Source organism: Bombina bombina, chromosome 3 (assembly GCF_027579735.1).
Source record: "Bombina bombina isolate aBomBom1 chromosome 3, aBomBom1.pri, whole genome shotgun sequence".
Lineage (NCBI taxonomy): Eukaryota > Metazoa > Chordata > Amphibia > Anura > Bombinatoridae > Bombina > Bombina bombina.
The window spans coordinates 470,436,993-470,462,309 of record NC_069501.1 but is presented as its reverse complement, the minus strand read 5'-3'; the positions used below and the strand labels follow the sequence as shown (position 1 = coordinate 470,462,309).

The window sequence follows — 25,317 nt, the reverse complement described above, 5'->3', positions numbered from 1 at the left end:
ACACGATAATGACAGTAAAAAGAGCAGCTGAAAGTTACTATCCACAGAGCACTTACTCTGGTGAGCTGAAGACATTTTGAGGTAATATATCTTCCTTCTTTACATAGAGATGTTCACATAATATTTTCTAGTCAGCTTTTTATAAATGCGTTGAAAAACTTTCAAAAAGTTCCTTTAAAACAGTTTCAAAATAAAAACAAAACATCTACATAGAAAACAACCATTTTCTATTTAACATATTTAAAATGTTTATAAATGTTTGCACTTAGTATACCGTCTTTTTAATATTTAACTTCAAACTAGAAGGAAATAAAAGTTGTGGTATTTATGCTCAATGGTCAATAAAAACCAACTCCCACCACTGTAATGATAAATAGGAATAAGACTAAAAACTTAAGTAGGTTTATTTAGTTTTTTTGTATTGCTTTTTAAACTGGAATGCATCTTTTAAATGAAACAAAATACCATACCTACTATATTAATTCATTCAAATAAAGTTATGTAATAAACAGCACATTTACAAACACTTTACAGATTTTGCATCATCTACACACACATACTTCATACAGATAACATTATGTGCTTCAGGATATTCATCCGTCAAATGAAAATTGACTGCAGGTGTGAACAGTACATCATAATATCACAATGTGATACTATACAGCATTGTTTCTCAACCACGGTCCTCAAGTACCGCTAACAGACCAGGTTTTCATTATAGCTGAACCAGTGCACAGGTGAAATAATCAGCTGATGGTTGAGAGCAAGTTGGTAACCATGGTATTACTGATCAGCTGCTTAAATCACCTGTGCACTGGTTCAGCTATAATGGGCTGTTGGGGGTACTTGCGGTTGAGAAACACTTCAATACAGGACAGTATACACCTGCACCCTATACATAGCATAATCACATATATTTGTGCTATCTCACAACAGGGACATTATCCTCCCAGTCCCACCTGTACCATGTAACAATGTAATACACACATATCTTATTTGTATTATTTACAATCCTACAGTAAACTCCATCGTTAGTGCTATATTGTTGATAACATACATCAGAACATTTACAGATAAATTGAGCATTTGGTCAGTAGTATTCCATAAAATCATCTAAAATCAAAGAAAAAAGGAGGGGGGAATAAAAGATATTTGTTCTTCAATAATAAAAGTGCTTTTTATACACAGGCTTGTAGAAATTGTTCCATAAATAAAGTTCATTAATTCAATTTCTGGGTACCTAAATCAATGAAGGTAGCATAAACAAGTTCAGTGCTTCTGTGGCAAGTCTTTCATAAAATGAAAATACCTGCAAAATGTCACTTTGATCTTTTTTCTTTTTTTTTTAACCACAGATACAGATATGAAAGATGTTTTCCCTGAGAAAGAAATGCCCTAGTAACAAATATCTAAAAAAGATTTCCAGGCCGAATGGGGGTATGATCAGCTGGCAATAGTTGTGTAACAGTCTGCAGTACATTTATTTATAAAGTGCCAGTACAAATCTTGTTTCTAAAGTGCCATAGAACAGCAACCCCCCCATGATAACTGCCTGGAGGTATTCTGGCCGGATCCAGACACACAAGGAAATTAAACACACAGGAATGACAGACACAAAGTGACACACAACTTGCACAAACAAAAACAACATGCAAGACACTGCACACACAGTAGGGATAATGCAGACATAAGTTTGCAATAGGATAGGTTGGGAGAGTACCAGAAATTATTAGAACTTCCCTTTTTTGTTCGAAATGCTTCAAGCTTTTCATCTGTAATAGTTTCTTGCTGAAATTCAGCAGTGCTGGAGAGAGTGCCAGGCTGAACAAATCTGCACGCATGACTCATGCAGAGGACAAGAGAATATAGTGGAAAGAGAGGAGTTCCCTTGCTGCTCGCCTGAAAGTGCCCTAAACCTTTTCGTATTACCCCAATATTTAGTAACATAATTGTAGAAGCTGGGGTACGAGTTACATCTGTCCCTTCTTTTTAGGAAGATAGATGTCGAGTACTTGGTTCATGATGACTAGTGCAGGATACAGAGGTATGAAGAGGCAGACGTACCATACTGGTCCTTTAATATGTGCTTGAAACCAGTCTGAACATAAGCCCAGGAGCACAGTCGCCGTGGCAAGCAGATACACAAGGAGTCCACAGGTAGCATGGTATAGCTTAAGGCGGGAAACTGAAGTAACTCGTACCATCCGGGGGCAAAGCAAGGCCAGCCCACATACAGCCTGGCAGCATGTTGACCCCAGTGTCACCAATCCAAAAATGCTGTGCCAGGAAGTTAGGTGTGGTAGCTCACTGCGGTTCTTGCTGCATACTATGAACACCAGGCCAATACTTGCCAATACAACAACACACAACTGTGCCAGCCAATGCATGCGGGTCTTGCATTTTCGAGAGAGCGGGCAAATTGGTGATGTCTCAGGGGATAATAGGAGCACAGCTTCTGTCATACACAGGCAGAACTGAAAAAAAAAAGGTGTGAGTAATGAGAATGGATAAAGCAAAACAATAAAGAGAAGAAATCAAGCTGAAGTAGAAAGAAAAAAAAACCCCACAAAAATAAAACAACTGAGGGAGTTAGGAAAAAAACACTAAAAATTAAGGAGTGGTGTAGAAAAAATCTTTTTCAATGAAAAGAAAAAAAATATGGCAGAAATAAAGCGGTAAGAGAGCAGAGGAAGGAGACAAAGAGGAGTTGAAAAGATGCTCTTCAAAAAAGTTCTGTAATCCATATGAAAGAGAAGCACCTTACGTTCTTATTTTTATATGGAAAAAAAATGTGAAGTAAAATCTGTTTAACCTTAATGGGAAATGAAACCAAAAAAATTTATTTTATGATTTAGAAAAAGAGTATGCTATTTTAAACAGCTTTCTAATTTACTTCTATTAATCTAATGTGCTTCATTCTCTTGATATCTTTGCTGAAAAACATCTAGATGGTCTCAGTAGCTGCTGATTGGTGGCTGCACATAGATGCCCTGTATGATTGGCTCACCCATGTGCATTGCTATTTCTTCAACAAAGGATATCTAAATAATTAAGAAAATGAGCTAATATAAGTAAATTGGAATGTGGTTTAAAACTGTATTCTCTGCCTGAATAATAAAAGACATTTTGTGGGTTTTGTGTCCCTTTAAATTGAAACCAATACAGCAGTATCAGTTGTGTACTTCCTACTAATGCTAATTGGCTGATAGTCACTTCTTACTAATGCTCATTGGCTGATAGTCACTTCCTACTAATGCTCATTGGCTGAATGTCACTTCCTACTAATGCTAGTTGGCTGAATGTCACTTCCTACTAATGCTAGTTGGCTGATAGTAACTTCATACTAATGCTCGTTGGCTGAAAGTCACTTCCTACTAATGCTAATTGGCTGATCGTCACTTCCTACTAATGCTAATTGGCTGATAGTCACTTCCTACTAATACTCATTGGCTGATAGTCACTTCCTACTAATGCTCATTAGCTGATAGTCACTTCCTACTAATACTCATTGGCTGATAGTCACTTCCTACTAATACTCATTGGCTGATAGTCACTTCCTACTAATACTCATTGGCTGATAGTCAATTCCTACTAATACTCATTGGCTGATAGTCACTTCCTACTAATGCTAATTGGCTGATAGTCACTTCCTACTAATACTCATTGGCTGATAGTCACTTCCTACTAATGCTCATTGGCTGATAGTCACTTCATAAAAATGTTTGTTGGCGGAAAGTCAGTTTCTACAAATGCTTACTGGCTGGTGCCTGCAGATGTTCATTGACCATTTAATAAGTACCTAAAAGTCAACAAACATTAGTAGAAATTGCATAACTGATACTGGTATGTTAATATGTCTAAATTTAAATAGGTTTTACTTCAGAATTATTATTACTTTCAATATTTTAAATGCTGCCCTTTCATATAGTGATAGAACACTTTTTAGTACAATGACCCTTTAACAGAAACTTTAAATAATATCATGTCCAATACTGTGTTATGCTTTCCATCTAATACTTTATATGAAAATACACCACAAAGCGTAAAGCAATGGTCTTAGATATGAGGAGCAGACATTTCCTCATACCTTCCAACCGTCTTAATCTGCCTGCTCTTCTTCCTGCAGATTCCCCATCAAGATCTGCCCACAACACACCCCAACTCTAACCAAATCTGTCCAAGACACACCCACTGTCCCACCCATGCCATCAAGTGCCTACTTGTTTAATATTTGTGCCAGATCCAAATATACAACAGCAAGGAAAGTATAACACAGTGTCAGACTTGCAATTGTTTTTTTTTTTATTGTTTAATATCCCTTTAAAGATTAGCACATTGATAAAGACAATATAGGGGTTGTTTTGTTGAAGAATACAAACAGTGGAAAAGTGTCTATAAGACTTACAGCCACAGCCATGAAAACAGGATGCCACGAGAAAAGACCTGCAAGGGGGAAATGTGGTACAGTTACATATTTAAATAATAAATTGCAGCCTATATTCATCAAACATTCAGAGAGCTCAAAAAATGCAAATCCTTCCAAGTGCTATGTTAGGGATTGGCTTATGAGCCACAGTTTCTAGAATTATCCTGTTGCCTCTTATATTTTGGCTTATTCTGTATACATATGCAATGGCAAAAAAGTGAATGCTAGAATGTACGTTCCCAATCAAATGTTTAAAAGCATGGGAATTCCACAATTTTAACTCTTAAAAGCATGCAAATTCCACAATTAAACCACCCACACTACATAATGCAAATTATATAATATACTCTTTTTTAAGGGGGGAAGTCATTTTGGCAATTCCATGGTTTTTGACATTTGTTTGGCGTTAAAGTTATTGTATACTTTAACGAATTAAAGCCCAGTATCAAATAATACTCTTAAAAACAGGGGCATTTTAATTCATTTAAGTTTAAAATGATGCTTATTTTTAAAAATACTTACCTTTACGTTATGGTAAACATAACGCCGATCCTCCGCCCGCATCTGCTGCTTTCTTTAGCAGATCGATGATGAATCCGGCTTCCTCCAATCATTGTGTGCCCCCTTTGTCATCCAGCTTGTGAGGCAACCCAACGATTGGAGGAAGTAGAATTCGTCATCTATATGCTAATAAAAAGCAGCAGATGTGGAGTGGACGGAGGATCGGCGTCATGTTTACCATAATGCAAAAAAATAAGCATCATTGTAAACTTTAATTAATTAAAGTGCCCCTGATTTTAAGAGTATTTTTTGATACTGGGCTTTAATTTGTTAAACTTTAACACTTAATACATTTTAAAAAAAACTTACCCAATTTACAAAATTTCAGAGTTTCCAATTACTATGGCCTAGATTTAGAGTTTGGCGGTAGCCGTGAAAACCAGCGTTAGAGGCTCCTAACGCTGGTTTTAGGCTACCGCCGGTATTTGGAGTCACTCAAAATAGGGTCTAACGCTCACTTTTCAGCCGCGACTTTTCCATACCGCAGATCCCCTTACGTAAATTCCGTATCCTATCTTTTCAATGGGATTTTTCTAACTCCGGTATTTAGAGTCGTTTCTGAAGTGAGCGTTAGACATTTAACGACAAAACTCCAGCCGCAGGAAAAAAGTCAGTAGTTAAGAGCTTTCTGGGCTAACGCCGGTTTCTAAAGCTCTTAACTACTGTACTCTAAAGTACACTAACACCCATAAACTACCTATGTACCCCTAAACCGAGGTCCCCCCACATCGCCGACACTCGAAAAACCCCTAATCTGCCGACCGCCACCTACGTTATACTTATGTACCCCTAATCTGCTGCCCCTAACACCGCCGACCCCTATATTATATTTATTAACCCCTAATCTGCCCCCCTCAACGTCGCCTCCACCTGCCTACACTTATTAACCCCTAATCTGCCGACCGCAAAGCGCCGCCACCTACGTTATCCTTATGTACCCCTAATCTGCTGCCCCTAACACCGCCGACCCCTATATTATATTTATTAACCCCTAATCTGCCCCCCTCAACGTCGCCTCCACCTGCCTACACTTATTAACCCCTAATCTGCCGACCGGACCTGAGCGCTACTATAACTACTATAAAAAACTATAGCCTCACTAACCCTATCATAAATAGTATTAACCCCTAATCTGCCCTCCCTAACATCGCCGACACCTAACTTCAATTATTAACCCCAGAATCAAGTTCAATCCGATTGGCTGATCCAATCAGCCAATCAGATTGAGCTTGCATTCTATTGGCTGATCGGAACAGCCAATAGAATGCGAGCTCAATCTGATTGGCTGATCGGATCAGCCAATCGGATTGAACTTGATTCTGATTGGCTGATTCCATCAGCCAATCAGAATATTCCTACCTTAATTCTGATTGGCTGATAGAATCCTATCAGCCAATCGGAATTCGAGGGACGCCATCTTGGATGACGTCATTTAAAGGAACCGTCATTCGTCGTTCAGTCGTCGGGCCGGATGGATGTTCCGCGCTGGAGGTCTTCAGGATGCTGCCGCTTCGCTCCGGATGCCACTTGGATGAAGACTTCAATCGGATGGAAGACCTCTTCTGCCCCGCTTGGATGAAGACTTCAGCCGGATCATGGACCTCTTCAGCCCCCCGCTTGGGCTTGGATCAGGACATCGGAGGAGCTCTTCTGGACCAATCGGTGAACCTGGTATGGTGAAGACAAGGTAGGATGATGTTCAGGGGCTTAGTGTTAGGTTTATTTAAGGGGGGTTTGGGTTAGATTAGGGGTATGTGGGTGGTGGGTTGTAATGTTGGGGGGCTTGGGTATTGTATGTTTTTTTTTACAGGCAAAAGAGCTGAATTTCTTGGGGCATGCCCCGCAAAGGGCCCTGTTCAGGGCTGGTAAGGTAAAAGAGCTTTGAACTTTAGTAATTTAGAATAGGGTAGGGCATTTTTTTATTTTGGGGGGCTTTGTTATTTTATTAGGGGGCTTAAAGTAGGTGTAATTAGTTTAAAATTGTTGTAATATTTTTCTAATGTTTGTAAATATTTTTTTATTTATTGTAACTTAGTTCTTTTTTATTTTTTGTACTTTAGTTAGTTTATTTAATTTATTTGTAGCAATTGTATTTAATTAATTTATTGATAGTGTAGTGTTAGGTTAATTGTAGGTAATTGTAGGTAGTTTATTTAATTAATTTATTGATAGTGTATTGTTAGGTTTAATTGTAACTTAGGTTAGGATTTATTTTACAGGTAATTATGCAATTATTTTAACTATTTTAGCTATTAAATAGTTCTTAACTAACAGCCCCATTGTTTCCTATGGGGGAATCGTGCACGAGCACGTTTTTGAGGCTGGCCGCGTCCGTAAGCAACTCTGGTATCGAGAGTTGAAGCTGCGTTAAAAATGCTCTACGCTCCTTTTTTGGAGCCTAACGCAGCCTTTTTGTGGACTCTCAATACCAGAGTTATTTTTATGGTGCGGCCAGAAAAAAGCCGGCGTTAGTTTTTCGGGTCGTTACCGACAAAACTCCAAATCTAGCGGTTAGTGTGCAAAAATTCAAAGAAATGTTATGTAATTCAAAGTCAAAAGCACCTAAAAAACAGGGTTTAACTTTGAACAATCTGGTAAACCCTCCATATCCTTTCTCTATTTCCTCTCTCTGGGCCCAATGATCTAAACCCCGGAATTTCAGACGTGGTTATTCTTGATGACCCTTGCAGAGGCTGCCCTGGTGGAATTATCATAAAAAAGGGGAAGTCTGTGCAAATGACGAGATGTCTCCTGTTTAAAGTAATAGAGCTCACTGGATAGGGACACCGCACCATGGAGCAAAGTTTGCAGTGAGCAGGAGACACACTTTAAAAAAATTAAATCCTGCATCCAATATAAATCACATTACGCTGCTTTCTGAGTATAGTATCTTACTATCACCTATATTTGTATATGCATCTGTTTGTCTATTAGGGTTATAAGTATTTTCAGTGTTTTGAGCAAAGCTTGCAGACTTTTAGTTGTCGAGAAAATACTGTGAGATCTGTAGTGCGAAAATCTTTACACAATTATGCTCCTGGAATGCCCATTTTAAAAAAAAAAAACAAAAGTACAAATGTTCAAGTGATTTTTGCACTTACTACGCGTACGTAAATTACAATTTACGTTGTGAATATTTAATATGATTTATTCCTGAGTAATTTACATACAAATTTTACACTTTTTAAAATAAGATTTTTGGTGAATAAATTTGTTATGATTTTTGATGCATCGTAACAATACAATTTTTCTCCTGCATATTTTTGTGTGAATGGTTTAATTATTAGTTTTGTAATATTTTTAAAATATAAATTTAATTGCGCTACACCCCTTAGCGAGACGCCCTGTTTTCAGGGTAAAATGTAATCTCGCCAGCCTAGAGACCTTTAGATCATTGGGCCCTCTGTCTTTCTCATATTTTATATATATCTATACTATAATCGCATTTGTAACGCATCCGTTGCCGTCATCAGTTGCGCACGCACCTAAAAAGGAATGTGTAAATAAATATATCAATCTCTGTCATCTTGACTGATGAAAAAGATTCACAATTATTTGAAGTTACCTCATGTTTTAGTAAATTCAATCTATAGCAAAAGCAGAGACTCCTCACTGAATTGCTAGCGATCATAGGCAGATATATAAATACAGCCAGCATTCTGTCACTGTATATGTTCTGCCATTTTCTCTATAGTTATGGGCTGTACTCACTCGTCCCAGGCCGGGCAAGTATCAGTAGAAAGACAGTGAACCCGAGCGCCAATACATGTGCTAGAAATCCGCTGATTCTCCGCAGATACCGGTAGAGCCAGAAATCTGTCCCTCGCTGGGATTCTGCTCCTGGTTGGGTGTACAGGACAGGAAGCTCAGGCATGTTTCTGTAACAGAATGTAAATATTAAATAAATATATTTTTATTATAGGTGTTTAAAGTGGGCATACAAATTAAGTTGTTTATGTAAGCACAAACTGCACAAAAAAATGTTTTCAAAGCATTTTAAATTGTCAATGTTAGCAAAATTTACACTGGCACTGTAGAGCAGTCCAAGGTTACACCCCTTAAAGGGACACTAACTAACTTTGATGATTCAAAGAGCATGCAATTTTAAGAGACTTTCCATTTTACTTCTATAATCAAATTTTGCACATTTTTTTTCATATACACACTTTCTAAAGGCACCAGCTCCTACCGAGCATGTGCACAAGTTCACATGGCATGATATTCGTATACTCGTCAGTGATTAGCTGATGGCTGTCACATGATACAGGGGGCCAGCAAATGCCTAAAAATAAATTTGTCAGAAAAAAAATCTAATGCTTATTTGAATTTCAAAGTAAGTGTTATTGTATTCCCATTTTATTATGCATTTGCTAATTATGCAATTCTTCTGTATTTAGTGGTCGTTTAAAAAGCCAGGTGGAATTAAAGGGACACTGAACCCAAATTTTTTCTTTTATGATTTAGATAGAGCATGAAATTTTAAGCAACTTTCTAATTTACTCCTATTATCAAATTTTCTTTATTCTCTTGGTATCTTTATTTGAAATGCAAGAATTTAAGTTTAGATGCCGGACCATTTTTGGTGAACAACCTGGGTTGTCCTTGCTGATTGGTGGATAAATTCATCCACCAATAAAAAAGTGCTGTCCAGAGTACTGAACTAAGAAAAAAGCTTAGATGCCTTCTTTTTCAATGAGGAGTAAATTAGAAAGTTGAATGTTCTATCTGAATCACAAAAGAAAAAATTTGGGTTCAGTGTCCCTTTAATGTTCCTGTTCTCCCCCTGTTGTAGCCAATTAGAGGCTTCTCTAAGGTGAAATATGGCATTTCTGACACCCTATAACAATATCTACTCAGTGTAACACTATTTAGTTCTGGCCTCCAGTCCCTCTAGGGGGAGGTGGAAAGAAAAAATGTTTTAACCCCTTTGCCCAATCTGACGTAGATGTACGTCATGTGGTGCAAGTCCCAACATACTGCATACTGAAGATCTACGTTGGACCTTTTTGCAGACCTTACAGTCTCGGTTGTCAAGTGACAACTGAGACAGTGTTTGTGGGCCTTCATATGGTGAGGGAACACTAATTATCTAATCGTTACAGACAGTGACACTGTCTGTGCCACCGTCTGTAAAGATCATCCGTTGGTTCCTGGTGGGAGAGATGGGAGGGAAGGAAGGAGGCGGGTGGGTGGCCCACCGCAGGAGTGGGAGGAGTTCCCTACATTAAGGCAAAAAAGGTTTGGAATGGAGAGGGATGAGGCCCTATGCTACAGAAAAACAATATAGGTTGGAGGGGAAGGTGGGTCTCTACACTACAGAAAACAAATGATTGCTTAGAGGGGGTGAGGTGGCACCTACTACAGAAAAAACAATATAATAAATAAAAAAATACACTACAGCTAGTCTGCCAGTAACAAAGATGGAGGAAAACAGTAAGAGGGTTAGAGAACTGTTTGGGAGAGTCAGGGAGGTGGGAGGGAAGGAACCCTACACTACAGAAAATAAAAATAAACTGCCTAAATAATAAACAAACAAAAAATTCCCTAACATGTGTACTGGCAGACTGGCTGCCAGTACCTAAGATGGTGTTAACCAGTGGAGGGGGGAAGGTAGCAGGTAGGGACCAGAGGGTAGAGGGTGTCAGGTGGAAGGGTAATCCCTACACTACAACAAATATTACCCTTAACAGCTAACTGATTAACCCTTTCACTGCTGGGAATTGTAAACGTGTGACGCTCAGCTGCAATTAGCGGCCTTTTAATTACCAAAAAACAATGGCAAAGTCATGCATATCTACCATTTCTGAACAAAGGGGGTCTCAGAGAAGCTTTTAAGACCATTTGAACTATGAATGCAGTAGTGGCTTGTAAATAATTTCAGTAAGAAACCCAGTTTGCTAAAATGATTGTATTTGCCAGCCAATAAATGGCATCAAATATACAAAAATGGGCCTAGATCAATACCTTGGGTTGTCTACTTTTAAATATATATATCGTTTTGGGGTGTAATTTTTAGAATTTGGGCAGTTCTTCTATACTAAATGAGTTAGACCATTGTGTCATTTTAGACGTAGCTGCAGAAAAGTACCTTAAAATTATCAAAAATATATACATGTTTGGAACCTCCTATCATATACGGCGACCTGCAGCTTCCCCTTTGACGTAGGCAAAGATCGGCCTGGGGGTTGTGCCTAGCACTGTAGGCAGTTCCCTATGATCCAATCCCGGCCTTGAAATCACATGATCGCATTGACGCTTGCGTCATTTCATTTTTACTTATAGTGTTTACATCACTATTGTACCACCATAAAGGGGTTAAACAGTTTTATGGAGGATTTCAGGGAACATAAAAGTGCAAAAAAAATAAAATCTAATGTGTTAGAGCAGTTTATCATTGCACTTCTGTTAGCATATAATGATGCTACATAGGAATTAAACATATTAAAATGCACTACTGGGATTGAATTGAGCACATTTGGTAAACAAATTACAAGATATATATATATATGGGTAGACACCAGTCAGCACCTAGCTCCCAGTAATGCATTGCTGCTCCTGAGGTTACCTATGTATGCTTTTCAAAGGATTCCAAGAGAACGAAGTAAATTTAATAATAAAAGCAAATGAAAAAGTATCTTAAAAGTGCATGCTCTATCTGAATCAAAGTTTAAATGTAAACAGAATACTATGGGAACAAAGAAAATTTGATAATATATGTAAATTGGAATTTTAAAAAAAATGGTATGATCTGTCTGAATCACTAAATACTTTTTTTTTATTTATTTGATATCCTTTTAAATCCTTAAAAGGACCACACTGTACTTCTAACCCGTATATTGAACCGAAAGCAGTAGTGTTTACAGCCAACATGTCTGTGTGAGATATTAACCTCTTCACACTCTTAGAACGTTACATGCTGCCCTAACAGCGCTGGGCTTTAACACCCTTAGCTTGCCCCAGGCATGAAGTGGTTAAAGAGCTAGTACTGATGATACATGGATTGAATTAGAGGAAATTTGTTTTGCATACACCTCATTGCTCATTAGTTGCCCACCACTGCTTTGTTTTCATCTTCGTTTTCTTATCCCAAAAACTGATAGAAATGTAAACCAAATCTCTTTTTATGGTGACTAAAATGATGACAGATAAATAAGAAGTTACCAAGCTTTGCTTTTGGAATAATTAATCCCTTCCCGCCGTTAGGACGTGCAATGCCGTCCTTACTGTGCTGAGCTTTAGCACGGTAAGGACGGCATGGAACGTCTTAACCATTCGGTTGTCCTGAAACCTTAGCCACTTCCTATATGGGATTGCGGGATTGGGGGGGGGGCATTCCTAGCTTCATAGGCACTTCCCCCCTGACCCAATCCCATCATTGAAATCACACAATCGCATGAACGATCGCCTGATTTCAATTTTTACTCACTTGTTTACATCGGAACTTAATATACTTTTTACCTCTGTGATTACCTTGTACCTAAGCCTCTGTAGACTGCCCCTTATTTCAGTTCTTTTGACACACATGCATTTTAGCCAATAAGTGCTGACTCCTAGGTAACTCTACAGGAGTGAACACAATGTTATCTATATGGTACATATGAACTAGCACTGTGCTGTCTAGCTGTAAAAAAAAACTGTCAAAATGCCCTGAGATAAGAGGTGGCCTTGCATCACAAACAGCTATAGGGTGACATGCACGTCAGGATATACAGCATAAATGCAGACCACATAAATCCTAAACAAAAATGAAAGAATAACACAAACCAATGATGGAAAAAAATAGATTAGAATTTTAGATAATTATATTCTTCACCATTAAAAATTATTCCACTGTAAAACTAAAACGTGGTATCGTGTTCAATACAGATTTATGTGCACTACTGATGTGTTTGTGCTCCCCCTCCCTCATAGAGGAGGGGGCAAAGAGGTCTAAAAGCCTGATTCTTCCCAAGGCACCAGCTTCACTGGTGCTCCAGATAGATTGTTGCCAACACTGGAATGCGAAATAATGTTTGCAACAAACTATATAGGCTGCTCTTGACAGTATAACTACTAATATCTCAGGAAATTGATAAGCTACTAGTGATATGAGTTTTACAACTATTGTAAACCAAACTCCATAGTATAGAGATAAGATACATTTGGCTCACAATAGAGTTAATTGACAATTGTGATACTCTTAAAAAAAGAACAACGGAAATGACACAAACCCAGTACTTTAATGTCTCCGGTGACAGGCGCAGGTCTCAATATTCCGTACAAGGCTCTCGTTTACTTCCGGGTACAAAGCACTTCTTGGTAACCGGAGGATTAGCAATATTAACAGAACAGCGTCGCCTAGTGGGACAGTAAGCCAATGCAGAGCGACACCTAGCGGGACAGTGACGCAGTGCACACCGATACCTTGCTATCTTTATTATACAAAGCAATTACCGTGCTATATAAGCTGAGCTATTAGTAATGCAATCACACGGTACAGCAGCAGCTCAAACACACCTAAGTGTACTGTCATAAACACAGCTACACGAGTGACAGCCTTAGCATAAAACTGTCACAGCACCGATATACAGTAAAGCAACATAAGGTTACGACATTAATACATTGCAACCTGCTTATCGGGTTAACACAAAACCGCGCCATCAGAAAATAGGTGGGAAATATCTTTATAATTTATTTCAGTTATGCCATATATATAGCAGCGTTATTATATAACGCAGCACCTCTATTACTGTTACTTGTACCTAGCAATGACCTCAAAATTTAAAGCTACAATACATTACCGAGGTCGCCATCTAGTGTTAAAGTTATATACCGCAACTCTTAGGAGTGCAATTTTGTCACCAAATACAGTCGCAGCTGTACAATTTTTCTGTACCTAAACCATCTGTACAGAGACAACACATTGACAGTACTAGCATTTAACAGTCCTATCATATAACACTGTGACAAACATTCTAACGTTAACAATATAAATATACAATTAGTTCCTCATTATATTAATTTGTTTTATCTTTAGTGGAAGATTATTATTTAAATGTAACATCTAACATATTGCTCAATATTTTTGAGCATGTATTTGATGCATTAAATTGTTTAACAATAAATACATCTTAATTTTGTGCATTTTTATTGTAAACTGTTTTATTTCAAACTAGGCGATAAGCCTGCCCAGAGGTCAGTCTATTTAAAAAAAAAAAACTACAAACCCCAAAGCTAAAATTACACAAAATAAAAAAAGGAAAATTGCAGAAAAAAATAAACAAAGCTATCCAAGATAAAAAAATGTTAAACCTAAACTAATAACCCTATAAAAAATCCCCCCAAAAATAAAAACACCCCCTAATCTAATACTAAACTACCAATAGCCCTTAAAAAGGGCTTTTGTGGGGCATTGTCCTAAGTTAAACAGCTATTTTACCTAAACAAATGACCAATTACCCCCTAACAGTAAAACCCTCACCCACCAAACCCCCAAAATAAAAAAACTAACTTAAAAAAAACTAAACTACCCATTACCCCTTAAGGGGCATTTGTATGGGCATTGCCCTTAAAATGGCATTCAGCTCTTTTACTGCCCTTAAAAGGGCAATCTGCTCTTTTCCAACCCAAAAAACCCTAATCTAAAAAAAAAAGTCACCCCAAAAAATAAAAAAAAGCCTAAGACTAAGCCCCAAATAGGTACTCACCGTTCCCGAAGTCCGGCGGAGGTCTTCTTCCAGGCGGCTCCATCATCTTCTATCTTCATCCGGAACAAAGGCGGCACGGAGTGGAGGTGCGGAGCTGTCTTCCCCGATGCGTGGATCCTCAGCGGTAGTCCTCAACAGCGGCAGTCCTCAGCGGCGTCGAGGCTCCTCTTTATCCGATGTCCGTTGTACACTGAAGATTGAATGCAAGGTACCGCATTCAATTTAGGGTACCTTGCATTCCTATTGGCTGAAATTTTAAAATCAGATAAACAAACACAAAATAGAACTAAACCACTCTCATATGTGTTAAGGCAACTTAAAAGAAAGGTCTCTACAAACTTTCTAAAAATAGAAAATAGGAATAAACTAAAAGATGCGCTAAAAGCAAAAACACATAAACCAGTAGGGTATAAAAAGATGTCAGATAATTTATTCTATACAATATGATATAATAAATTCAAATATTCAAGTTTAAACCACCAGTGGTAAAAAAAACTAGAGAATCAGAACCTATGGTTCTTAAAAACTATGGGGTCGATCCGATAAAAATCGTCGCCCGCAAAAGTCGGCGACGCCAATATTTGCGCGGGTTTGGTATCCTATATATGGCGTAACCTAGAAGTTACACGCGTATATTTCTGCCGTCGCCCGTAGTTTTTTGGGCCATAGGCAGGTATACCAAACCCGCGCAGTTTGGTATCCAATATACAGCATAAGGACTTACGTGGCGAAAATGGAGAAATCTTACTCCATTTTCACCTCGCCACAAAAAGCAGCCGTAAGAAGCCTTACGCTGACTATTGGAGACCCGTAACTCCCAAAACTGGCTGCTAAAATAAACCTAACACCTAACGCATGCGCAATGTCTATCTCCCTGTCAACCGCGATCTGCTAAAATAAACCTAACACCTAACGCATGCGCAATGTCTATCTCCCTGTCAACCGCGATCCCCCGCCGCAATCCATAATAAAGTATTTAACCCCTAAACCGTCGCCATCTACATAAACTTACCCCCTACTGTGAGCCCCTAAAACCGCCACCATCTAACTGATCTATCCCCTAATGTGAACCCCTTACACCGCCGCCATCTATATTAAAATTATTAACCCCTAATTTAATCTACCTACCCCGCCGCCAGCTATATTATCTATATTAACCCTAAGTATATTATAGTTAATATAGTTATTACATTATATATATTAACTATATTAACCCTAATTATATTAGGGTTAATATAGTTAATATAGTTAATATAGTATTTATATAAACTATATTAACTCTATCTAACCCTAACACCCCTAACTAAATTCTTATTAAATAAATCTAATTCATATTATAAACTAAAATATTCCTATTTAAATCTAAATACTTACCTATAAAATAAACCCTAAGATAGCTACAATATAATTAATAATTACATTATAGCTATGTTAGGGTTTATATTTATTTTACAGGTAAATTGTTAATTATTTTAACTAGGTATAATAGCTATTAAATAATTATTAACTATTTAATAGCTACCTAGTTAAAATAATTACCCAATTACCTGTAAAATAAATCCTAACCTAAGTTACAAATACACCTACACTATCAATAAATTAAATAAACTACAAATATCTATCTAAAAATACAATTAAATAAACTAAACTAAATTACAAAAAAAAAAAAAACACTAAATTACAAAAAATAAAAAAAAGATTACAAGATTTTTAAGCTAATTACACCTATTCTAAGCCCCCTAATAAAATAATAAAGCCCCCCAAAATAAAAAAATTCCCTACCCTATTCTAAATTAAAAAAAGTTCAAAGCTCTTTTACCTTACCAGCCCTTAAAAGGGCCTTTTGTGGGGGCATGCCCCAAAGAAAACTGCTCTTTTGCCTGCAAAAAAAAACACAATACCACCCCCCAACATTACAACCCACCACCCACATACCCCTAATCTAACCCAAACCCCCCTTAAATAAACCTAACACTACCCCCCTGAAGATCTCCCTACCTTGTATTCACCCAGCCGGGCCGAACCGATCCAGGCGATGTGTTCCAGCAAGCGGCAGTGAAGTCTTCATCCATCCGGGCGATGTCTTGAAGCAAGCGGCAGAGAGTCTTCTTCCATCGGCGACGTCTTCAAGCAAATCGGCATCTTCAATCTTCTTACTTCGCTCCTCCGCCGCGGAGCATCCTTCCGGCACGACGACTTCCCGACGAATGAGGTTCCTTTAAATGACGTCATCCAAGATGGCGTCCGCCAAATTCCGATTGGCTGATAGGATTCTATCAGCCAATCGGAATTAAGGTAGAAAAATCTGATTGGCTGATTGAATCAGCCAATCAGATTCAAGTTCAATCCGATTGGCTGATTGGTTCAAGACATCGCCCGGATGGATGAAGACTTCACTGCCGCTTGCTGGAACATATCGCCTGGATCGGTTCGTCCCGGCTGGGTGAATACAAGGTAGGGAGATCTTCAGGGGGGTAGTGTTAGGTTTATTTAAGGGGGGTTTGGGTTAGATTAGGGGTATGTGGGTGGTGGGTTGTAATGTTGGGGGGTGGTATTGTGTTTTTTTTTGCAGGCAAAAGAGCAGTTTTCTTTGGGGCATGCCCCCACAAAAGGCCCTTTTAAGGGCTGGTAATGTAAAAGAGCTTTGAACTTTTTTTAATTTAGAATAGGGTAGGGAATTTTTTTTATTTTGGGGGGCTTTATTATTTTATTAGGGGGCTTAGAATAGGTGTAATTAGCTTAAAAATCTTGTAATCTTTTTTTTATTTTTTGTAATTTAGTGTTTGTTTGTTTTTGTAATTTAGTTTAGTTTATTTAATTGTATTTTTAGATAGATATTTGTAGTTTATTTAATTTATTGATAGTGTAGGTGTATTTGTAACTTAGGTTAGGATTTATTTTACAGGTAATTGGGTAATTATTTTAACTAGGTAGCTATTAAATAGTTAATAACTAATAGCTATTATACCTAGTTAAAATAATTAACAATTTACCTGTAAAATAAATATAAACCCTAACATAGCTATAATGTAATTATTAATTATATTGTAGCTATCTTAGGGTTTATTTTATAGGTAAGTATTTAGATTTAAATAGGAATATTTTAATTAATAATATTAATATTAGATTTATTTTAATAAGAGTTTAGTTAGGATGTTAGAGTTAGATAGGGTTATTATACTTAATATATATATAATATAATAACGATATTAACTATATGAACCCTAATATAATTAGGGTTAATATAGTTAATATATATAATATAATAACTATATTAACTATATTAACCCTAATATAATTAGGGTTAATATAGTTAATATAGCTGGCGGCGGTGTAGGGGGATTAGATTAGGGGTTAATACATTTATTATAGGTGGCCGCGGTGTAGGGGGATGTAGATTGTAGGCAAAAGAGCAGTTTACTTTGTGACAAAGCCCCGCCAAAAGCCCTTTTAAGGGCTGGCAAAAGAGCTGTTACTTTGGGGCATGCCCCGCAAAAAGCCCTTTTAAGGGCTGGCAAAAGAGCTGTTACTTTGGGGCAATGCCACGCAAAAAGCCCTTTTCAGGGCTATTTGTAGGGTTAGACTTAGGTTTAGTGGTAGGGATAGTTTAGTATTTTAGGGGTTGAATAATTTATTATAGATGGCGGCGGGGTAGGGGGATTAGATTAGGGGTTAATAATTTTAAAATAGATAGCGGCGGGGTAGGGGCTCACTTTAGGGGGTAGGTAAGGTAGATGGCGGCGGTGTTAGGGGCTCACTTTAGGGGGTTATAGATTTAATATAGCTGGCGCCGGTTTAGGGGTTAATAACTTTATTAGGTAGCGGCGGTTAAGGGGTTAATACATATTTTATTGTTAGGCTAGTGAGGGGGGATAGCGGATAGAGGGTTAGACGTGTCTGGCTATGTTAGGGAGGCGTGTTAGACGTGTCGGGCTATGTTAGGGAGGCGTGTTAGACAGTGCGGGTGATTTAGACTTTAGTCAGGTTTTGTAGGCGCCGGCAGTTTCTAACGTGCCGCAAGTCACTGGCGACGCCAGAAATTTGTACTTGCGCAGATTTCTGGACATCGCTGGTTTGTCAGACTTACGGCACGTTAGCATCTGACGGCGCCATATATGGGATAGCTCGAGTTGCGAGCTGAAACTGCGGGCGACGCGGGTTCCCTCGCTTGCGCCGCAAACTACGATCTATATCGGATCGCGCCCTATATGCGTATATATAATAAAATGACTAAGTATTAGACAAAATATATATAAATGGGAATAATGTCAATCTCCTCTGTAAATATATTTTGTGATGGTTTCAATTTTGAAAAGGAGGATACTTAGTTCCTTAATACGTTACACTGTGTGTAAGTAGCATCACTCTCAGCGAATAAATAAATAAAGTCACAGATGTATCAATTCGTAAAAGTTGATAAAAAGCCTCAATAGGTTTCAAATACTTGATGGATTTCTTTTTGTACCATATACTGTAGAAAAGGGGCTGTGGATGTTTCTTACCCCACAAACTTACCACTTATCACGGCTAGTTCTTTCCTTCCAGTACCTTTCACAGACCCTTTTCTACAGTATATGGTACAAAAAGAAATCCATCAAGTATTTGAAACCTTTTGAGGCTTTTTATCAACTTTTACGAATTGATACATCTGTGACTTTATTTATTTATTCGCTGAGAGTGATACTACTTACACACAGTGTAACGTATTAAGGAGCTAAGTATCCTCCTTTTCAAAATTGAAACCATCATGAAATATATTTACAGAGGAGATTGGCATTATTCCCATTTATATATATTTTGTCTTATACTTAGAGTCATTTTATTATATATGCGCATATACGGCTAGATAACGAGTTTTGCGTTATGAGTGAAAAAGCAGTGTTATGGCTCTTTTTCACTACCGCTGGTATTACGAGTCCTGTAGATATAGGTATACTGCACACTTTTTTGGCAGTAACGCAACGTAACTACCGCAGCTTTTAAAATGTCCTTTTTCAATGGGACTTCCATAGCGCCGGTATCACGAGTTTGCCTGTCCGGCCAAGAAGTGAGCGGTACACCCTATACCGTCAAGATCCGTACCGTAAACTGAAAGTTAGTAGTTATGAGTTTTACACTACAAAGCTGTAACATAAAACTCATAACTAAAGTGCTAAAAAGTACACTAACACCCATAAACTACCTATTAACCCCTAAACCGTGGCCCTCCCACATCGCAAACACTAAAATAAAATTATTAACCCCTAATCTGCCGCTCCGGACATCACCGCCACTATAATAAACATATTAACCCCTAAACCGCCGCACTCCTGCATCGCAAACACTAGTTAAATATAATTAACCCCTAATCTGCTGTACCTAACATCGCCACAGCCTACATTACTGTTATTAACCCCTAATCTGTTGCCCCCAAAATCGCTGCCACTATACTAAAGTTATAAACCCCTAAACCTAACCCTAAGTTTAACCCTAACACCCCCTAACTTTAATGTAATTAAAATAAATCTAAATAAAAATTACTATCATTAACTAAATAATTCCTATTTAAAACTAAATACTTCTCTGTAAAATATACCCTAAGCTAGCTACAATATAACTAATAGTTACATTTTATCTATCTTAGGTTTTATTTTTATTTCACAGCTAAGTTTGTATTTATTTTAACTAGGTAGACTAATTAGTAAATAGTTATTAACTATTTACTAGCTACCTATCTAAAATAAATATAAATTTACCTGTAAAATAAAACCTAACCTGTCTTACACTAACACCTAACCTTACACTACAATTAAATAAATTACATTAATTAAATACAATTAACTAAATTACAAAAACAAACAAACACTAAATTACACAAAATAAAAAAGAAATTATCAAATATTTAAACTAATTATACCTAATCTTATAGCCCTATGAAAATAAAAAAGCCCCCCCCAAAAAATAAAAAAAACCCTAGCCTAAACTAAACTGCCAATAGCCCTTTAAAGGGCCTATTGTGGGGCATTGCCCCAAAGAAATCAGCTCTTTTACCTGTAAATAAAAATACAAATACCCACCAACAGTAAAACCCACCACCCACACAACCAACCACCCAAATAAAAACCTATGTAAAAAAAGCTAAGCTCCCCATTGCCCTGAAAAGGGCATTTGGATGGGCATTGCCCTTAAAAGGGCATTTAGCTCTTTTTCAGCCCAAACCCCTAATCTAAAATTAAAACCCACCCAATAAACCCTTAAAAAAACCTAACACTAACCCCCGAAGATCCACTTACAGGTTTTGAAGACCGGACATCCATCCTCAACGAAGCGGCAGAAGTCCTCAGCGAAGCCGGCAGAAGTCTTCATCCAAGCAGGCCGACGTCTTCATCCAAGCCGGCAGAAGTCTTCATCCAATTGGAATTAAAGGTGAAAAAATCCTATCGGCTGATGCAATCAGCCAATAGGATTGAGCTTCAATCCTATTGGCTGATCCAAGCTGATTGCATCAGCCTATAGGATTTTTTCACCTTTAATTCCGATTGGCTGATAGAATTCTATCAGCCAATCGGAATTCAAGGGACTCCATCTTGGATGACGTCCCTTAAAGGAACTTTCATTCTGGAAGAGCCGTCGATTGAAGAGGATGCTCCGCGCCGGATGTCTTGAAGATGGAGCCGCTCCATTCCGGATGGATGAAGATAGAAGATGCTGTCTGAATGAAGACTTCTGCCGGCTTGGATGAAGACTTCGGCCCGCTTGGATGAAGACTTCTTCCGCTTCGTTGAGGATGGATGTCTGGTCTTCAAAAAGTGTAAGTGGATCTTCGGGGTTAGTGTTAGGTTTTTAAGGGTTTATTGGGTGGGTTTTAATTTTAGATTAAGGGTTTGGGCTGAAAAAGAGCTAAAAGCCCTTTTTTACTGTTGGGGGGTTGTTTGTATTTTTTTTTTTTTACAGGTAAAAAAGCTGATTTCTTTGGGGCAATGCCCCGCAAAAGGCCCTTTTAAGGGCCATTGGCAGTTTAGTTTAGGCTAGGGTTTTTTTATTTTGGGGGGGGCTTTTTTATTTTGATAGGGCTATTAGATTAGGAGTAATTCGTTTTTTATTTTTGATAATTTCATTTTTATTATTTTTTGTAATTTAGATAAATGTATTTTTTTAATTTATTTAATTTTAAAAGGTGTTAGTGTAACTTAGGTTATGTTTTATTTTACATGTAAATTTGTATTTATTTTAACTAGGTAATTAGTAAATAGTTAATAACTATTTACTAATTTGTCTACCTAGTTAAAATAAATACAAACTTAGCTGTGAAATAAAAATAAAACCTAAGATAGCTACAATGTAACTATTAGTTATATTGTAACTACCTTAGGGTTTATTTTACAGGTAAGTATTTAGTTTTAAATAGGAATTATTTAGTTAATGATAGTAATTTTTATTTATATTTATTTTAATTACATTAAAGTTAGGGGTGTTAGGGTTAGACTTAGGGTTAGGTTTAGGGGTTTATAACTTTAGTATAGTGGCGGCGACGTTGGGGGCGGAAGATTAGGGTTTAATAAGTGTAGGTAGGTGGCGGCGATGTTGGGGGCGGCAGATTAGGGGTTAATAACTGTAATGTAGGTGGCAGCGACATTGGGAGCGGCAGTTTAGGGGTTAATAACTGTATGTAGGTGTTGGGGACGTTGGGGCGGCAGATTAGGGGTTAATAAGTATAATGTAGGTGTCGGCAGTGTCGAGGGGGGCAGATTAGGGGTTAATAAGTGTAATGTAGGTGTCGGCGATGTCGGGGGCAGCAGATTAAGGGTGTTTAGACTCGGGTTTATGTTAGGGTGTTAGGTGTAAACATAAATTTTCTTTCCCCATAGAAATCAATGGGGCTGCATTACGGAGCTTTACGCTCCTTTACTGCAGGTGTTAGACTTTTTTTCAGCCGGCTCTCCCCATTGATGTCTATGAGGAAATCGTGCACAAGCACGTAAAACCAGCTCAAAGCAGCGCTGGTATTGGAGTGCGGTATGGAGCTCAATTTTGCTCAACGCTCACATATTGCCTGCTAACGCTGGGTTTTTGCAAACTTGTAATAGCAGCGCTATTGGGAGATGAGCAGTGGCAATAACTTGCAAGTTAGCACCGAGCCGCTCATAACGCAAAACTCGTAATCTAGCCGATAGTTTTTAAGAACCATAGGTTCTGATTCTCTAGTTTTATTACCACCGGTGGTTTAAACTTGAATATTTGAATTTATTATATCATATTGTATGGAATAAATTATCTGACATCTTTTTATACCCTACTGGTTTATGTGTTGTTGCTTTTCGCGCATCTTTTAGTTTACTCTTATTTTGAAATTTTAAATTCAACCAATAGGATTAGAGCTACTGAAATCCTATTGGCTGTTCAAATCAGCCAATAAGATTTCAGTAGCTCTCATCCTATTGGCTGATATAAAAATTTCAGCCAATAGGAATGCAAGGTACCCCAATAAATATGGGGTACCTTGCATTTAATCTTCAGTGTGCGGGGGCGATCGCATGAAGAGGAGCTCCAAGCCGTTTTGGACCGCCGCTGAGGACCGCCGCTGAGAACCACCGCAGAGGACCGCCGCTGACGATCCTTGCCTCGAGGAAGCTAGCTCCGCACCTCCGCTCCATGTCGCCTTCGCTCCAGATGAAGATATAAGATGATGGAGCCGCTTGGAAGAAGACCTTCTCCGCCGGACTTCAGGAATGGTGAGTACTTATTTGGGGGTTAGATTGTTTTTTATTTTTTGGAGTTTTTTTATTTTTAAGTTTAGGGATTTAATGGGCTTTTAAAAGAGCTGAATGCCCTTTTAAGGGCAATGCCCATACAAATGCCCCTTTAGGGGCAATGGGTAGTTTAGGTTTTTTTAGTGTTAGGTTTTTTTATTTTGGGGGTGGGGGTTTTTTACTGTTAGGGCGGACTTAGTATTTTTCTAAACATAAAAGAGCTGTTTAACTTAGGGCAATGCCCAACAAAAGGCCCTTTTAAGGGCTATTGGTAGTTTAGTTTAGATCAGGGGGGTGTTTTTATTTTGGGGGGGCTTTTTTATTTTCATATGGATTAGGTTTATTTTTTTTATGTTTGATAATTTTGTTTATTTTTTTCTGTAATGTTAGACTTTTTTATTTTATGTAATGTTAGATTAATTTTTTGTAATTTAATGTTAGGAATTTTTATTTTAATTGTAATTTAGTAGTAAATGGGGTTAATTTAGAGGGTGTTAGGTTAGGGGGGTTAGTAATTAAATAAGTTATTTGTGTTGTGGGGGGTTGGCGGTTTAGGAGTTAATAGGTTAATTAGGTCTATTGCGATGTGGGGGGTTGGCGGTTTAGGGGTTAATTAGGTTTATTGCGATGTGGGGTTTGTCGGTTTAGGAGTTAATTGTATAATTACTTAGTTGGCGTTGTAGGGTTTGGCGATTTAGGGGTTAATATTGTAATTTATTTAGTTGGCTTTGTGGGGGTTTGAAGGTGTAAGGGTTAGGTAGTTCCTGTTGTGGAAGTTTAGCGATTTAAGGGTTAGGTTTCTTTTGTTAATACTTAGTACGGACGCGGTTATGTTTATTTTTTTTCTTAATACTTCGTGTGGGTGGTTAGTTTTTTTAATACTTCATGTGGGTGGTTAGTTTTATTTATTTTATACTTCGTTGTTTCTTCCCCTTAATTCTTCGTGCAGGCGGTTCATTTTTTTTTTTTTTATTTCATGCGGGAGGTTGCATGTTTTTTTTCTTTCATGTAATTGGCAAGAGTCCATGAGCTAGTGACGTATGGGATATACAATGCTACCAGGAGGGGCAAAGTTTCCCAATCTTCAAAATGCCTATAAATACACCCCTCACCACACCCACAATTCAGTTTTACAAACTTTGCCTCCTATGGAGGTGGTGAAGTAAGTTTGTGCTAAGATTTCTACGTTGTTATGCGCTTCTCAGCATTTTTTAAGCCCGATTCCTCTCAGAGTACAGTGAATGTCAGAGGGATGTGAAGGGAGTATCACCTATTGAATGCAATGTTTTTCCTTGTGGGAAATCTATTTCATAGGTTCTCTGTTATCAGTCGTAGAGATTCATCTCCTATCTCCCTTTTTCAGATCGATGATATACTCTCATATTCCATTACCTCTACTGATAACTGTTTCAGTACTGGTTTGGCTATCTGCTATTTGTGGATGGGTGTCTTTCGGTAAGCATGTTTTCATTACTTAAGACACTCTCAGCTATGGTTTGGCACTTTATGTATTTATATAAATTTCTAAATATATGTATTGTACTTATATTTGCCATGATTCAGGTTTCAGTATATTTCCTTTTGCAGTTTCATATCTGGGAAATGTTTTTTTAGGAAAAAGGGAAAAAAAAATTCTTACCTGGGGTTTAGTCTTTTTTTCAATTGACTGTCTTTTAAATTTGCGGGCAGAATTAGTCTCGCGAGGGCGCAAAATGCCAAAGTTTATTGCGTCATTCTTGGCGCAAGATTTTTTAGGCGCAAAGTTACGTTCATTGACACAAATTCGTCATTTCCGGCGTCTTAGTTGACTCTGGGTCCTTCACAAGGTAGCGTCATCCGTGACGCGAGTGTGTCATTCCGGACGTTTTTGGCGCCAAAAATATTTTTCTGTTTGTTGTGCGTCATACTTGCCGCC

The 25,317-nt window shown here is 37.8% G+C and overlaps 1 protein-coding gene across 2 annotated transcripts; it reads right to left on the bottom strand.

Annotated features, from left to right (window-relative positions):
• Window positions 1-380: 380 nt before the first annotated feature.
• LOC128653455 (probable transmembrane reductase CYB561D1) lies at window positions 381-13,264 on the bottom strand. Of its 2 annotated transcripts, none has more exons than XM_053706765.1 (4): window positions 13,198-13,264; window positions 8,699-8,865; window positions 4,406-4,443; window positions 381-2,474 (listed from the first exon to the last, which is right to left on the bottom strand). In XM_053706765.1, exons 2-4 carry the CDS (start codon window positions 8,859-8,861, stop codon window positions 1,971-1,973), a joined length of 705 nt encoding a protein of 234 aa, XP_053562740.1. In that variant the 5' UTR covers window positions 8,862-8,865; window positions 13,198-13,264; the 3' UTR covers window positions 381-1,970. The 2 variants fall into 2 exon arrangements, with proteins under 2 accessions (XP_053562740.1, XP_053562741.1); XM_053706766.1 differs by having other exon boundaries at window positions 13,205-13,257.
• Between the last annotated feature and the right edge of the window lie 12,053 nt (window positions 13,265-25,317).